The 16,520-nt window shown below is 58.2% G+C and overlaps 1 protein-coding gene across 1 annotated transcript in view; it reads left to right on the plus strand.

Annotated features, from left to right (window-relative positions):
* Positions 1-16,520, plus strand: part of KIF25 (kinesin family member 25) — a 64,777-nt gene that overhangs the window by 25,845 nt on the left and 22,412 nt on the right. The window contains exons 2-7 of the mRNA XM_042987544.1: positions 1,779-1,844; positions 7,605-7,727; positions 9,821-9,959; positions 10,911-11,014; positions 12,649-12,737; positions 14,581-14,617. Coding sequence (XP_042843478.1) covers positions 1,779-1,844; positions 7,605-7,727; positions 9,821-9,959; positions 10,911-11,014; positions 12,649-12,737; positions 14,581-14,617 — 558 coding nt within the window. The remainder of the gene's footprint in view (positions 1-1,778; positions 1,845-7,604; positions 7,728-9,820; positions 9,960-10,910; positions 11,015-12,648; positions 12,738-14,580; positions 14,618-16,520) is intronic.

Raw genomic sequence — 16,520 nt, forward strand, 5'->3', positions numbered from 1 at the left:
ACCGTGCAGGGAAGGCAGTCTGGAAGTTCCTCAATATGCTAACCGGTTCCGGTCCTAGGCATGTGCTCAAGTGAAGGGGAACCGTGAAGGGGAACCGCGTGTCCGCACAAAACACTCATTTAGGAATGTCACAGCAGCACTACTATTTCTAACAGCCAGAAAGTGGAAACAACCCAAATGTCCTTCAAGTGATGAATGGGTAAATAAATGTGGTCTAGCTTCACGATCTAATATTGTCAGGCAATAAAAAAAATGAAATTCTGATGCCGCAACATGGTTCAGCCTTGAGAGCGTGATGACCAGGGAAAGAAGCCGGTCACGAGGGACTGCATATCATATGATTCCGTTGATACAAAATGTCCAGAGTTGGCAAATCTGTAGAGACAGAAAGTAGATTCATGCTTTCCTAGAGCTGGATCAGGGTACGTGGGGGGGATGGGGTTTCTTTTGGGGTAGCGGATATACTGTGACGTAATTTTGGCGACGTGGCACAATGTGAGTGCACTCAACGCCGAGGACTTGTGCATGTCAGGCGGGTTGCTCGCGTTTAAGGGAATTACATCTCCATAAAGCTAGTCGGGGTGGCATCTTAGAATCGAGTGGACTTTCGTGGAAACACTCCATAGGTTTTCTTCAAGAGGTAAAATCAACTGAGCGTGGTAACAGAAGGTCTAGACGACACCCAGGTTTCCGGTTTCATAACCCGTCACAAAGAGATTGACCTAAACTGGTCACAGTTCTCTGTGGGCTGTGAGTCACGGGGCATGGGGAGAGACCCCCCACAGAAGGGACCGCGGCACGTGAGCTGCCTTCCCGGACCCCTTGCTTTCCTGACCACCAAGGCCTCCAGCTGCTGGCTTTCCCAGCATTCAGTGTAAAAAGCTAGTATTTAAACTTGTCTGCCTGAAACCCTGCAGGCAAAACCCAGCCTCTTCCCTGCCATCCCTCCTCCCAGACCACACCCTCCCTGCCCCCCTCATCCTCCCCTCCCCGTCCCTCTGCCCCTTAACTTACCAAACTCATTCCCACCCGAGGGCCTTTGCTCAGACTTTCCCCTTGGCCCTGGGTTTCCTCGCTGGCCCTCCTCCCCCTCTCTGAACCCCCGTCGCTGTTTTAGCTGTGACGGGGCTGCTGCCCCCCCCCCAGCCACACACTGGCCCTTACACACTAGGATGGGAGCCCCACGCCCGATGGGTTCACTGCTGTATCCATGGCACCCCGACATGTGCCTGGCATGTGACAGACTTCTAGCAGATATCTTTTAAATAAATGAATTAGTAAAAGGAAAGAGGGGTGCCTGGCTGGCTCAGCGGGTAGAACGTGTGACTCTTGATCTCAGGGTCGTGAAGTCAAGTTCAAGCCCCACGTTGGGCATGGAGCCTACTGGGAAAAAAAAAAATTGAAAGAGAAGCCGATTTTGGTGAGCAGAAGCCTTACAGAGGTGCCTTCCAGATCTGAATGTGCATATAGGTCACCTGAGCTCTTGTTAAATGTAGATTCTGATGGATTTAGGGGGGGCTTTTCAGCAGTTTGAGGTATGATGCATGTGCCCTGATGCAGGATTCGGTGCCCCCAGCAAGCCCCTGGCTTCTGGGGACCACACTTGGAATGGGGGTCGCAGACATGGGGTGCGGGGCCCCCACTCCAGCCGACCTCCCCCCACAGTGCTTCACTGAGGCAGGCGCTGGCTTCCTTCCCCAGAGGGTTCTCAGGATGGAAGTGTGTACTGATGAGTGTCATTTAAACTGATAATGTCCTGTTTTGGTCCTCGGTTTTAGGCCAAAGAAGAGTGGATAGTTGATCTGGAAACAGAAAATGCAGTTCTCCACCTGAGGCTGGCACAGGTAACACACGCCCGCGTCCGCAGCGCCAGGGGCTCAGGGCCGCCGTCCGGGCCTTCCCTCCCGTTGGCTGAGCCGGTGGGACTGTCTCCCCCATGACCACACGAGGTTCCACTCCCGTCTCTCCCCACGCTCTCGAGCATGTAGTGAGGAGCAAGTTCATGGTGCGTGTGATTTTCCAAACAGCTTCGCTGAGGTGCGACTTGCAGGCGGTAACTTCACCCGCACAGTTGTGTTTAGTAAAGAGCGGTTGCCCAGCACCGTGACGCCGTGCGCCCCGAAGCCCGCGGTGCCGCTTGACCCCATCGCCCATCCTGCCACCTCCTGGACAGGCCCTGCCATCCTGGGATAGACGCCCGCGTGACTCAGCCCAGACTGCGTACCTCACCGCTTTTCCTGCTGGTTTGCTCCTAGAAGGGAAGGAGAACAATGGCGAGCGTTTGGGGTCTCTGTCCACACTGTTCTCGCCCAGTGCACCGCTGCAGCCTTTGGGAGACCCTGGTGGGCCCCGTGTGCCATCCCCGTCCTTGTAGGAGGAGAAGACCCGTGAGGAGGAGCGGGGACATTTGCAGACGCTGACCGTGAGGACTGGGGTGACACAGCCAGGCCCCCCTGGGTGGCCGCAGGAGAGGTGGGAGGACCACGCCCCAGAGCCTCTGCCGGAATGTGGCCGTGCTCCCCGGGATTCTGGCCTCCGGGACCCAGAGAGGACGCGTTTCTGTTGTCTTCAGTCTCCCTGTTGGCGGCGATCTGTCACAGAGGCAAGTTTAGAAAACTAACGCACTTGCGAGGTCCTCATCTGTGAATTCCGACCCCTTCAGAATTCTCCCCGGAGGCTCAGGCAGAATCAGGTCTCCGGGCTCTTGACACTCCTTGAACAACCCTGTCACGTTTCCCTGGACAAAAATGAGTCGCACTAAATTGTGCCTTCATTTACGGCTGATCCTGCTGCCTCTTGATGAAGGACTGATTTATTTGTTCACGCACCAGCCACGCCTGTGCGCGCGAACGGTCACGGCAGCGAGCAGCCTGTCTGAGCCTGCGCCCCGAGGAGCCACGTCTCCCCCGCGTCCCACCATGGCCCCCCGGGTCCAGGGACGTGCCCGCACAAGGCGGGTGAGGCCAGTATCCGCGGGCAACGCCCGTGCCCTCTTCTGCTGCAGGAGCCCCCTGTAGCCGCAGCGGCCGGAGCTCTAGAGAAACTTCCAGCCCCGAGTGGAGGCCGCGAAGCCGGAGCACGGAGCAGGTGGGGTCGCGGAGGTTCACCAGCCTTTTTTGGCGAGGGTCGCCGCAAAGCACTAAAGGGTTCTCCAAGCCCCGTTTGGGTGAAATTAACTTTTTTTTTTTTTTACATTTACGATTGTTGGGCACAGAATGTCAGTTATATAAACCTGACGACTTTTTTTGGCATTTGTGTGCTTAAGTCCCTCTTCGTCATTTTTGATGATGATGAAACAGAAAGTCTTCATTTCTGCGGCCCCCACGTCCCGCTGGCTCACCTGCAGGTGACGGGGTGACTGGGATGACAGCGGGCAGCGTGGGTCCGCGTGGTGAGTCAGGTGCACACGGGACCCTGCCGGGAACCGTCTTCTGTTGGATTGCCAAGTCCCTGTGCAGACAGTGGCTGCTCACGGCTCCTGTTTTCGGCGTCTCCCTCGCCCCACGTGAGTCGGATCCCATCCCTCGTGCGGGGTGCTTGGGCTTCTCCCACGTTGCCCCCCAATCTCCCTGGAGGCTCGCGGCTTCCCCCTGTTTCTCCAAAACCAGACCAGCCCCGGAAGCCGGTCAGCCCGCCTCCCAGTACCAAGTGCTCAGTGACTCTACGTCGTGCTCCTCTGGATCACCGTGGTGCTCACCGTCAGTGCCAGGGAGGGACTTTAGAACACAGGCTTCGGTATTGGCTGTGCCTCACTTTTCTTCCGGAGGGTCTGAGCCTTCTGCGTCTCGGGCCTTTACTTTGCTTCGGTTTCAAGGGATGGAAGCAGGTAGCCCCCAGAGCCCCTGCTCTCCCAGCTGTCTGCAGTCTCTGCCCACGTGCGCCCGGCACCCGTCGCATTTAATGCAGCATCCGCCGCGGGCACCTGTTCTCCGACGTCTTCATAATCCCGCTGACGCTGACGGACGGGCTCCCTGAGCTTCCCTGCTTTGCAGATTCTCTGCCTCACTTGTTCACACTTCTGAATGTTTCCCGTCCACAAGTAACGGACTCTCCAGCCTAAGCAGTGGCCCTTCCCAGCCGCCACCTCTGTGGCCGCTCCCCGTCGCACACGTCGCTAGGGCGTCCGCGCTGCTCCTGGGGAAGGAGACGGACGTGCTTGGTGCAGGGTCACGAGCGTCCCAGCCTAAAGCTTGGGCGGAAAGAACACACTCATGCTCGCAGTTTGGAGTCGAGGGAAGACGCCGGCTTCGACAACACACAGTGCAGGCCCAGAGTGGCGCCGTGACGGCACGGACCCACGACGACGCGCAGAGGTCCCTCCCCAGAGGTACACACAGACCGCATCTCCGGCATTCACGAAAGGACGGGATGGAATGACCTTGAAAGTTGACAGAACTCTCGTTCCCCTCCACTTCCGCATGGATATTTTTGACAGAACGTTTCCTTGCTTCTCAGGTAGTGGGTGGAACCCGATCCGCGGCTCCCTGAGGCCCCACTGAGCAAACGGGCCAAATTAAAACCACCATCTGGTTTATTCTGCTTCCTTTCTGTCACCAGAGGCGGAATCAGTGCCTCAATAACTATTTGCTGAGAGCAGTGCCTTGAACGTGCACGTCGTGTTTCTCTGGAGCTCATCTCTGTGAGGGAAGGACACCGAGGCAAAGTTTGACGGGCACGGCGTTCAGAACCGGGGATCTGCAGGGCGGGCTCCGCGCCGGGGCCCAGAGACTGCCAGCCTCTGCCCAGCTGACGGCAAGGTTGCCTGTATGATGTGCTGTAGAAGCATCGTTAGAACAGTCACACGCCAGTAGAGTTGTGTTTGGCAACAGAGAAAGATCTTACAGAAGTTCAAGCGAAGAGAGTCGTTGGAAGATCAATTAGCCAGAACCAGGAGGACCCAACACCGCTGTTCATTGTGCGTTTCGCTCAGGGATTGCGTTTTGCTGGATACGGCAGGAAGAGAGGACGGGGGGAAGGGCTGTCCGGGGCCAGGTGCTGGTGGCATCCACAAGTATGCCTGTGGTCCCGCTTTCCTCCTCTGCCAGCACCCACCGTCCGTGTCCTGGACAAAGGGGGCTGTGTGCTGCCGAGAGCAGCCGGTGTCTCCTGCTTCCACGGTGGCTGCTGGGGCTCCAGCTGTCCCAGCCAAGGCCAGACGCTGGGAAGGAGGAGTCAGGCAGACGAGGGAACACACCCAACACGTCCGCCACGTCTGTCCGTCCGTCTGTCTTTAAGTCGTTGCTCAGAAATCCTACCCAGTGACTTGTGCTGGGTCACATGGACATCCTACCTGCCAGAGACCCAGGGAAATGTTGCTTTCGGTGGGACGTTGGTGAATGGGGGTGTAATCGTACAGGAGGGGGCACTGAATGGCAGCAGGCCACCGGCGGCCTCCGCCGGGCTAGCAGCCGACGTTCTCACGGAAAGCTGAGCAACACTGGAATCTGTTTCTCCTTCGGGGATAGTTCGGTGCCCGGACCCGTCCCCGCGGAAGTTCGGGCAGAGCTGGTTTCAGGGCCGTCCCCGGCAGCTTCTCGTGTTGGGGTCCTGCTAACTGTGGCCGTGACAACGGACTCCTGTTTCTCTCCTGGGTCTGGTTCTCCCTTAGAAACCGTAGACATTCTGCGAGCCTGAGTCTGTGTGGTGACGGACCCACACGAGGCGTGTTTTGTCCCTGCGTGTATGCACACACCGAGTCACCAGGCTGTGCACTGAGGCCGGTGCACGGTGATCCAGCAGCTGTAGCTCGGGGACGGCCGATTCCCTCCCGGGGAGCCCTCCCTGAAGCTCAGCCTGGAGCGGACGCCCCCCGGGAGCGACCCGTCCCGGGGGTGGCTGCATCTCCGCTGGGCCCCCTGCTCCTCTCGGTGGCCCCGGCCAGGTCCCATCTGAACCCGCAGGCCCAGGCGCCTCTGGCCCGCAGCCGGCTGGCTCTCCGTCCCCGCCCTGCCCCCGGGCCTGGGCTCCTGGCTGTCCTGCCGGCAGCAATCTTAGGACCTCTCCTCACTCGCCACCCACATTTGCAGACCTTGCTCCGGGATTCCAGCCCCCCTCTTGCGCGCACCCGGGTCTCTGGCTCCGGGGGCCTGTCGAGTCCGCCACCTTTGGGCGCCACGCTCCGTGCATCGCGCCGTGGGCCTTCCCGTGGGCACTGCGCTGCCGGAGGCTGGTGTGCAAACAGGAATGTGAGTTACCACCCAGTGCGGTCTCTGCCGAGGTCTCCGTGCTGCCCTGCAATCTGAACCCCCAGTCAGCGGAAAAGCTGTCCCCACGTGCCCGCTGTCCCAGCGCTCGCAGAGGATCTCCTGGTGCCCGGCAGGTGCACCCGCCCCCTGCCCCCTGCCCCCTGCCCCCTGCCCCCTGCACACAGCAGCTTCCCCTGCTCTGCCCGCAGGGGCGCCTGGCTCAGCACACCCTCCGCGCAGGGTGGGGCCCCACCCTCCTGACCCCTGGGACCCCTGACCCTGGATGTTCGATGATGCTCGGCGGTGCAGGTCCTCGGGGGCACCATCGCATGCCTGGCCAGTCGTGGCACAGGCCTCCTCGAAGCAGCTGGTGCTCCCGCTAGTTCCTCCTCTGGTGGACAGTGTCCCGCCCGCTCTCTGCGCCGTCCCCAGTCTAGGACAGATGCCCCCGAGCCCTGCATCCACCCCAGAGGCCCCCTGGGCCTCCTCCTCGCTGCGGGGACATGCGTCGGTGACCCGCGTCAGTGACCCGCGTGTCCTGCTTCCTCCCCTGTGCTCCCCCCAAACAGAGCAGCGAGCTCCTGGAACGAAGGGACCCTTATCCCTGCGTCCCGCGGCTTCCGAGCTGTGCATCTTCGGGTTTGCACACGGGACAAATGTACCCGTTATGTAGGTGATGCAGTTCTGCGCATTCTCGCCGGCCTGGCCGTCCATTTTCTGTGTCTGGGAGGCCTGGCTGAGGCCCTGGGGGGCAGGCCGCCCACAGTGTCTCCTGGCTGCAGGGACTCGGTGGGACGCAGAAGCACTCCAGCAGGTGCCGTGGGAGACGCAGCAAACTCCTGATCGTGTCACCTCCGGCTCAGGCCCCAGTGCCGCTCCTCCCCAGCCACCCTGCCCCGGCCACAACCACGGGGCACGCCCTGTCTTGTCCCCCCCTACCCCCTACATCATCTCCCAGCCGAGCCAGGCTGTCCCCGACTGTGTCCCCGGCTGTGTCCCCGAGTGGGTCCTGACTCATCCTCTCCATCCCCCGTGATGGTCCCCTCACTCTCTCCTGCTCCAAGGAGCTCCCAGCTCCTTCTACACAAGTATCTGTCGGGAAAATCTGAAGAACCCGCCCAGACGGTGACCCTGTCCCTGACCCGTCCCCCTCGCCGTTCTCTCCGTCGCTGCGTCGCCGGACCGCCTGGGCCTGCGCCTGCCGCACGCTCACGCCCTCAGCTCGGCCGCCCTGTGCCCGGTCCCCACGCGGTCCACCTGCGCGGCCGCTCGGGGTGGGTTCCCTCTGCGGCAAGGGCGGTGCCCCTGCTAGCGCGTGGGGCGCGGCCGGCAAGCCGTGAGCGTCCTCCCCTCGGAGAAAACGCATCCACTCCAGCGTGCTGAGACGCCGAATCCCTTTTTGTGTTTTCCACACACCAGTACCAAGGAGCGGCTGGACAGAGTGGAAGTGCGTCTGCAGGGCTGTGCTCCCCGTGCGGCCCGCGGGCCCGGCTGCCGAGAAGCCCCCACGCGGCCCTGCTCCGGCTCCGCCCGGTGATTCAGGTAGGAGCCCCCGCCCCGCGGCCGCGCTCGCTTGTGTTCTGGTGAAACTGTGGATGTTATGCCGGTCCAAACAGGTCCACTTTTCTCCTTTTGTTCCTGTTCATTTATTGGGGGGAGGGGCACAGGGAGGGGAGAGAATCTTAAGCAGGCTCTACCCTCAGTGCGGAGCCCGAGGCCGGGCCCGATCCCACTGATGACGGAACCAAAGGCAAGAGAAATGTGGCTGAAATGCAATCTCCTTACGGCTCGCAGCCCGCTGGCACGTGAAGCACGCAGAGCGTGACCGTCCTCAAGGAACTCACGCTGCCTTGGTGCTCACGTCTCGTTAAAGGCGAACAGTAACCTTATCTGCACAGCAGCCAGCCCCTCACAGTTCTGGAAGCCACCTTCAACCCCTATGTCCCCTTCCCCCTCGCACCACAAACTAGGAAGGATGTCATCAGTCACTCCTCATGACCCCAGTGCCAGTCTGCCTGCCCACGGGTCCCGTCCCCGTGCTATAATAAAATCGCCTTTTTGCACCAAAAACGTCTCACGCCTTCTTTCTTAGCCACTCGCTCGTGAAACCCACTTCAGATCTCATCATCATGACCCTGGGGACCGTGACCTGAGCCAAAATCAAGAGTCATGCACTCGGCCAACCGAGCCACCCAGGTGCCCCGAAAATAGATCTGCTCAAGAAGCCGTCTTTTCACGAAGCAAAGCTTCTCAGTTAGGAGATGCAGGTTTTCCGTTACAGCCTGCTGACCTGGCCTTCGCGAGGTTGCAGAAGCGTCACTGCGTTCATAACCTGCTGTGAGGGTCTTCGGCTGGGGGTCCCGCCCTCCACCCCACTACCTGCTGGGTAGAGCGAGGACTTCCGCACCCAAGGGCGCCCGGACTGGGCTCCTGAGCAGAGACAGGAGGGAAGAACACCGTGTGGCCGTGAGACGGGCCGTGAGAACCGCTGTCGGCCGCTCTGTATGCCAGAGTCAGAGTCGTCCTCCTGTTTATTTTAACGTCAAAGGGTAGAGAAGTGCTTTGTCCAGGTCAGGCTAAACAGGGCGAGTGTCGCTGCCATCCCGTGGACGCAGCCCCTGTGGAACGGCCGGAGCGTCTGGGAAGAGAAGTGCACGCTGGCACCTGCCCAGGGTGAGAGTGCGGGGGTGTATTTTTATACCATCGTCCGGTTGGGAGTATTGTTCACCTTTTGTTATAAACAGTGTGACCTGGGTGAAAGAAGGAAAAAAAAAAAAAAGATCATTATTACAACAACAAGAATGCCATCTGCAAACACGATTAGTCTGCCCTTAGAGGTTTCTTTTTCCGGCCCATGCACGGCGTCAGTGCCTGCAGAACAGATTTATATAAATTAATTCTTTGCGCTCTCATCGCTCAGTGAAACGGACCCATCTTTGACTATCGTGCGTAACTCTACCTGCGTTCCATGTAATAAAATACCGTAATTCAATTTAGTGTTGACATTTTAGCAGAACGTTTCCCAAACGTATGGGAACAGTCTCCACATTACAGAAAAGGAAGGTTTAACGGAACAAACGACTCTATCTCAGGTCAGCTACGATCTCGCGATTCCTTCCGTAGGAGATGTTAAGCTGCAGGACGTCCGCACCTTCCTTCTCTGGGCCAAACAGCCTTCCAGTCGCATCAGAAGGGAAGAGCCCCTGACGTGGGGGATGCTGTTTATCAGTTGCATTGTCCTCAGACTTCTCTGAAGGCTCTCGCACCTGCACCCGGACGGACGTGTGTCCCCTAAGCACGGGGTCACCACGGCGCTCAACATGGGCCCAGGACAATGTGGCTCCAAGCAGGCGGTCTGGATAATACATCAGAGCCCTGCAGCTGTGTGTGGAGGGCGACGTGGGACCGGGGCCCGGCCATCCTCACAAGCAAGTACCCAGCGGACAAAACCTGTCCTTCATCTAACTTTTGAGAACTTGAGCTTTAAGTAGATTTAGTTCATAATAAATCGGCACGTGACTGTCTTCGCCAGGCAGCTGTGTTCTTATTTTATAGCCACTTGGGAAATTATTATATATAACGCTATGTGATTAATAATATTCACTACCTCAGTGCTGTATATTTTTGCTCTATAGGCACTGAAGCAAGACGTAAAGGCACTGCATGCCTCTTTTCTGGAAGTTTTCAGGAATTTCTGGGACCACCTGCAGACAGGTCTTTCTGAAGTGGCCGAGGGGGTCCAGAGGGCACAGCTCCAACACCAGGCTCTGCTGTGTAAGCCATGGCCCCACCTGCCGGGGGTTCAAGTTTCCCGCTCCTTTGACTACGCGCCTGCCTGGGCACAGGGGCAAGAGCCAACACCCAGGCGGTCGTTGGCGTGCGTGGGGGCTGCGGTCCTTGGCCGCGCTCCCTCCTCAGGGAGTCCCCGTTTCCTCTGGTGACTCGAAGAGGCTTTCTGGACCTCGATGCCGTCCCTGAGCTGGCACCTTGTCCCTGCTGCACGTCCTGTGCCGGAGGCTCCTAGAGTGTGTGTGAGGCTCCGTTCGATCCGCTCAGCCCTTTCCTCACATCTGGGAAGCCCACAGCGCTCAGCCGCTATCGGGTCAGGACGGGATGTGCTCAAACTACCCAACAGGCAGCTCGTGGAGGGAGGTGCTTTGGCCCCGTGGCACTGTGTGAATTAAGGCGTACTAGGTTTCTGTTAGGCTGACAGATATTTTAGTTTATTAGAGAGAGAGGGAGAGAGAGAGCGAGCAAGCAAGCAAGGGAGGGGCAGAGAGAGTGAGACACAGAATCCCAAGCAGGCTCCAAGCTCCAACCTGTCAGCACAGAGGCCGACCCCGGGGCTCGAACTCACAAACTACGAGATCATGATCTGAGCCAAAACCAAGAGCGGGTGCCCAACTGACTTAGCCCCCCAAGGTGCCCCCAGATATTTTAGTTCAAATCACTGAGTACCTAAGGGTCTCGTGCCTCTTCGGTGCATTCGGTTCAGGGCCTCTCCTGAAGGGTCTCAGGTGAGGTGACTCAGCCCACACAGGTGGTCCTACATGTCACGCGCTCCAGCAAAGGGGACAGTGCTGTTATTTTATGGAAAATAGTGTCTCTCGGCTTTGAAAACGTGAGGTGTTTTATGGAAAACCGGAAGGGAGAAGAGGGAGACAGGATGTAGTGCAGGCCGCCCTCCCGGAAACCTGTGGACACGCGGGTAAACCACTGTTGCAGCTTGGCGGTCCAAGGCGGGACATCTGGAGCGATGCCTGCAGGAAGCGGACTCGAGGTACCAGCTAGAGAAGCAGAGGAGGAAGGTGCTTCACAACCGTTTGGTGGTGAGTGCGGTCCGGGTTCCCAGAAGGGTGGCGGCACAGGGGACCTGGGCAGGGACCCCAGTGAAAGGCCGGGGGTGGGAGGGGCACCGGGGCATGTTGGGGGTGGGGGCAGAGGTCCGCACGGGGGACTCCAGGCACACAGGGGGGACACTGGGACACATGGGGGGGTGGAGGTCAACACGGGGGGGCACCGGGGCACATGGGGGGGTGGAGGGCCGCACGGGGGGGGGCACCGGGGCACGTGGGGGGGTGGAAGTCAACACAGGGGGGGCACCGGGGCACATGGGGGGGTGGAGGGCCGCACGGGGGGGCACCGGGGCACGTGGGGGGGTGGAAGTCAACACAGGGGGGGCACCGGGGCACATGGGAGGGTGGAGGGCCGCACGGGGGGGGCACCGGGGCACGTGGGGGGGGGGCAGAGGGCCACGCAGGGGGCACCGGACCTAGGATTCTCAGAGCGCTGCCTTCCTCGCGAGCCCCGGCCCCAGCTCTTCCTCCCCCATCCGCAGGGCGCAAAGCATGGCCCCCTCACGTTCGTCCACGGGCTGAGCTCTGCGGCCCACAGAGTGTGCACACTCAGGTGTTCGTTTCTGCACGCCGTGAGGCCAGAGCTGACGGTTTGGTGGGTGAAATTCCGTGAGGTTCGGTGGTGTGGTTGAACCCCGGCCCGGCTCACAGTCCCGTGGACCAGCAGCCCCAGGACCCGGTGGTTCCTGGGAAGATTCTCTCCCGTCCCCGGGCTCCCTCCACGGCCAGACCCGCCTGGGAGTAATTCTCCCTGTGCCTGAGCCACTCCTTGGGCCGAGCTCTACACCGTGACACCGGGGCGCATGCACGCTTCCCGCCGACCCGCACTTTCTAAGCATCTTGGTGCCTTTTGGTCCCCGGTCTGGACAGCAGTGTCGCCCTGCTGCAGAGAAAAAGGGAGAGGTGCGCGAGGGCCCCGGGAGTGAGTGGAGAAGGATGGCTTCTGGAGGACACGGTGGCGGACTTCGAGTTTCTGACGCTGTCGTGTGGAGGAAGAATAGACATCTTCGTTATGGTCCCGTCGCTGTGAAAGGACCAGCGGGCAAAGGACGCGCGCACAGTGCCAGAGAGCGGGGTGCAGTGTGGAGCCAGGGGCACCCGGACGTGGTAGACCCGCGCCGTCGGGGGGTCTGGGCACAGCCTGGCCGAGGCGAGCCGGGCCGTGCGGACGTGCTCCCTTCTTCCACGTGGGGGCACGTGGAGCGGTTGTCCCACATCGTTGCCCTTTGTCTCTGAAGTACCACATCGTGCCACGATTTGGGTGAACACTTGGCGGGGTCTGGAAAAGTACCAGGTCTCAGAAACTTCTCCCAAAATGCCTCAGAAATTTGACGCGGGTCCCCATCGAGAGGTGGTTTCTGGACACTCGTCACCACACGATGATGGTTTGCCAAGTGAACACGCTTCAGTGTGGATGTTTAAAAAGCCTAAAATAACACTGACTGCTCAGTGCCACTCCGTGGGGACTTGATCAGAAGCCAAGGTGTGGGTGGGGAACGTGACGCTCACGTCCCGGGGAAGCGGTCGTCAGGCCGCGTTCTCTGAGGAAACAGACCGTCCGCTCAGCCTTGCCCCTGAGCTCACAGGGACAAACTCTATTGTCGTAGGAGCTGAAAGGGAATATCAGGGTTCACTGCCGGATCCGCCCTTTGTTGCCTTTTGATGAGGAACCCGAGGATCCAGCTTCACAGAACAGGTAATTTGCTTTCGCATCGTGTGTGTGTGTGTGTGTGTGTGTGTGTGTGTGTGTGTTTTAAGGAACACAATAGAAAATGCAGTGATCGCCCACGCCTCCCATCTTCCTACCCTTGGCCCCAAAGCAGGATGTGTCTGTCCCTGGGGTGGGGGGTGGGTGGGGAGCTGCCTTGCTCATCATGATGCAGCGGGACCACCGACGCGGCCAGCCTTCTTTCGGTGCCCGGCAGGGCCAGGCTCTCGCTGGTCCTCTCTCTGTATGGGGAGCACCCTCCCGTATTTACCCCAGAGGCCCCTCAGGGGCGCAGAAACGTAACTAGTACTGACTCAGCTTGTGTTTGTGACCTACGCTTTTTTTTTCTTTTTTTTTTTAATTTTTTAAATGTTTGTTTATTTTTGAGAGAGAGAGAGAGAGAGAGAGACAGACAGAGTGTGAGTGGGGAAGGGACAGCGAGAGAGGGAGACACAGAATCCGAAGCAGGCTCCGGGCTCTGAGCCATCAGCACAGAGCCCAAGGCAGGGCTTGAACCTATGAACTCTGAGACCGTGACCTGAGACAAAGTCGGACGCTCAACCGACTGAACCACCCAGGCGCCCCTTGTGACCTAGAGTTTTGACGGTATTAATGAATAACGGAATTATGTGGAATCATTTTGGTTGGCTGTTTGCTTGAAAACCCTACTAAGTATGACTTTCCCTTCTTCCCACGAGGAAACAACCCCCGTGGGAATTTCTCTCCCTTGTAGCCAGACGGATTCCACATTCTAGGCCCTCCATCGGGCCTCACACTGTCCCCTGCTTGCGTTAGGTCAGTCCCGTCAGCAGGTCCGTAGCGAACAGGCACTGCCTTCTGCCCTGTGAGGTGGCTCGTGTCAGGGTCCTGCCCTCATCTGCCCAAGCCTTGCTCTGCTGTAAGGGCCTCACTCGGGCCACACTGACGTTTGCATCATACGGTCTAGCACTTGGCTTGGGAAGGTCGTTAGAAGGCCCTTGGTCAGTCCTGCAGCATGAAATACAATTTGTACCTTTTTGACAGTGGTTGCATATTTTTTTCTTTTTGTGGGCATAACACGTATGTGCCGTGCTGACTGGTTGCCGTGTACCGTTTGTCAGAGGTCCAAGGACCTGGAAACACAGCAGCCAGCAGCTCCAGACTGTGGTGTTTTCACGTACGTGTAGCTTTCCCGTTGCTGATGTCAGGCCGCTGCTTAGACACAGAAACGTGTCTGCTGTTGCGGGGAGTTCTGCCGGACGCTGTTGCTCCTGGCTGTCTAGCTTCTCAGAGCTTCCCGAGCGGCTTCCTGACCTTGTGCCTGTGTTCCTACATCATTTACGTTCATTTAGCTTCCGTTTCTGCGACACGTTGCCTTTTGCCAGATTCATGATTGCCTTCAAACGGCCAGGGTCCTCAAGGCGGAGACCTTGGTGTGACGTTGTGTGCACATCAGTCAGCCCCACAGCTGCACTTGTGGGAGGCATCGGGTCGTAGATCTGTCCGTCTCCCCCGCACGACACAAGAAGGGAACGTAGAATGAAAAGCAGAGGCAGAAGAGAAAACGGCGGAGAACGTGGGAAGGACGGAGGAGAGACGAGAATGAGGAGCAGGGAGAAAATCTGAGACGCTGATACAAGAGCAGGGGTGAGGGGCAGAAGTAGGGGTGACGAGACAAACCCAAAGGCAAGGAGAGGACGGGGGCGGGGGGGGGGTGGGAAGGACAGGAAGCGACCACAAAAGGAGGGCCCGGCAGAAATGACAGTGGCAGAGAAGAGTTTGGGGATTAGGGAAAGAGAAGGACCCCCCACAGTGATGTGCGTGGTCATTATTGTCATTGTTTTACCCTCAGCTCTGTGCCTGCGGAAGTGGTCCACGCCGTCGATGACGTGAGTCACATCTCCAGCACGCCGCACTTGGAGGAGCTCTCTGTGTGGTGGTTCCCGTGGGCCCCAGAAACGTCCACCCCTGGGCGTAAACCAGAGACGGGTGAACACAGGAGAGTTTCCCCCTTTATTCCGTGCCTCCTCAGATAGCAAAGATGGGTTCTGTGTCCGGATTTCCACTGGAGCAAGAAATTAATGCAGGCCGGGTGCGCGTCCCTTGTGCGAAGCCGCGGGCCTCCTCACTGTGGGTGTGTGTGTGTGTCAGGAAAGCCGCTCTGCTCTCGTTGGTTTTCCAGCCCCCAAGTCAGCCAGCGCACGAAAGGACGGAACCTGTGGTCTGAGCATAAGGCAAGAAACGCAAGCGTGGAACCGACGTGGCTCCTCATGAACCGTGTCGTTTTAAAATTATGAAACGGACGTGTCTGCTACCAGCCCACAATTTTGTTTTCTCTTTAGAACCTGCGTGTTTCTTAGCTTTATCGACCCAAAAGGCCTGGAAGCGACAGTGGGAAGCCCAGCACCCAGACCGTGGTTTCCACCTGCTGGGAGTACAGGACGCGCCCGGGACACAGGCTGTGCCGGGCAGTAAAGCGAGTAGGGAAGACGGTGGGGTTGTGTCCACAAATGCAGAAGGGATGCCCACTGACGTAGGGTGAAATAATGGAGCTCAAGACGTGACTGGAGCCAGGTTGAAAAAGTACAGAATTCTACGCAAACCTTCAGTTCACAAGTACTACGACAGAAAGTTTTTCTTTTCAGAAGATTCTAGCTAATCAATTCAGAGTAAGTGATAAGAATAGAAGTCACCACTCGAAAGCCCTAATAGGTCTGGGTGACAGTCTTCAGTGGGTGCTAGACGGTTAGGGGACAGCAGGATCTTTACCACGGAAGGTTCCAGAACCCAGAGCACTCGAAGTTTCACAGACAGAGAGATGCTCAGACGTGAGGAGGTGGCCACGGGCCATGGGGTCACAGACAGAGAGACGCTGAGATGTGACGAGGTGGCCACAGGCCATGAGGTGCTACAGTCCCACCAGTGAAGAGACTGGGCTGCAAAGTTGAGCCCACATCTAATGGAGTCTGGGGGTCTGCCATTTTGAACAAGAGGAAAGAAATCAGCCAAATCAGAACGTGAGACACTTCACAGGACAAGTGACCCGATTCCTCTGAGAAATCAGTAACGCCAAGAAGGGCAGAGGAGGCAGAATGGGAGACGCCCCAGGCTCGTAATCACAGTCTCTGAACAAGTCAGCTGTAAACCACATTTTGGGGACAACCAGAGAAATTAGACTACGTGTGGGTTTGTACTAACTGCCTGAAGTGAGATGGTGATGGCCTGGGGGCTGTGCTGAAAAACTGAGTCCTCATAAGCGGAATCAGATGCTGTGTTGTCTGGTATTTAAATTAAAATACGCCAGGGGAATGGGAGGTGGGTTGAGCATCTGTATAAAACAAGATGGGCCAAATGCCAAGAGTGCTGGGTGAGGGCTCTCAGTATCCTGTTTCCTCCAGTTTTGTGCATGGTTGAGCGTCTCCGTAAATAAACGTGAAGATACGTTGGGCTTACACTTCACTGCCGCTTGTTACGACCATTGCTGCATGAGTCTAGAAAGCGTGTGGAAGGTGAACTCTCAGCTGTATTGATGCCCAGACCCTGGTCCTCTAGACGGCGGTGCCGGGTGGAAGCCGCGAGGGGCTGCTCCCCCCGCCCCCCGACAAGGTCCGTCGTTGGAGTCCGTCTTATGGTGGTCACATGTCATAATCTGCGGTGACTCTTCCTAAAGCCACTTCGGTTCACGGATCGACGGCTTTCTTTTTACACAGCAGCCCAGGAAACCGTTAGAGCGGTGTCGAAAACTCTTTCAACGGTCTCTGCAAATGAGCACTTCAAAAAGTCCTTGTTTTG

Source organism: Panthera tigris, chromosome B2, assembly GCF_018350195.1.
Source record: "Panthera tigris isolate Pti1 chromosome B2, P.tigris_Pti1_mat1.1, whole genome shotgun sequence".
NCBI lineage: Eukaryota > Metazoa > Chordata > Mammalia > Carnivora > Felidae > Panthera > Panthera tigris.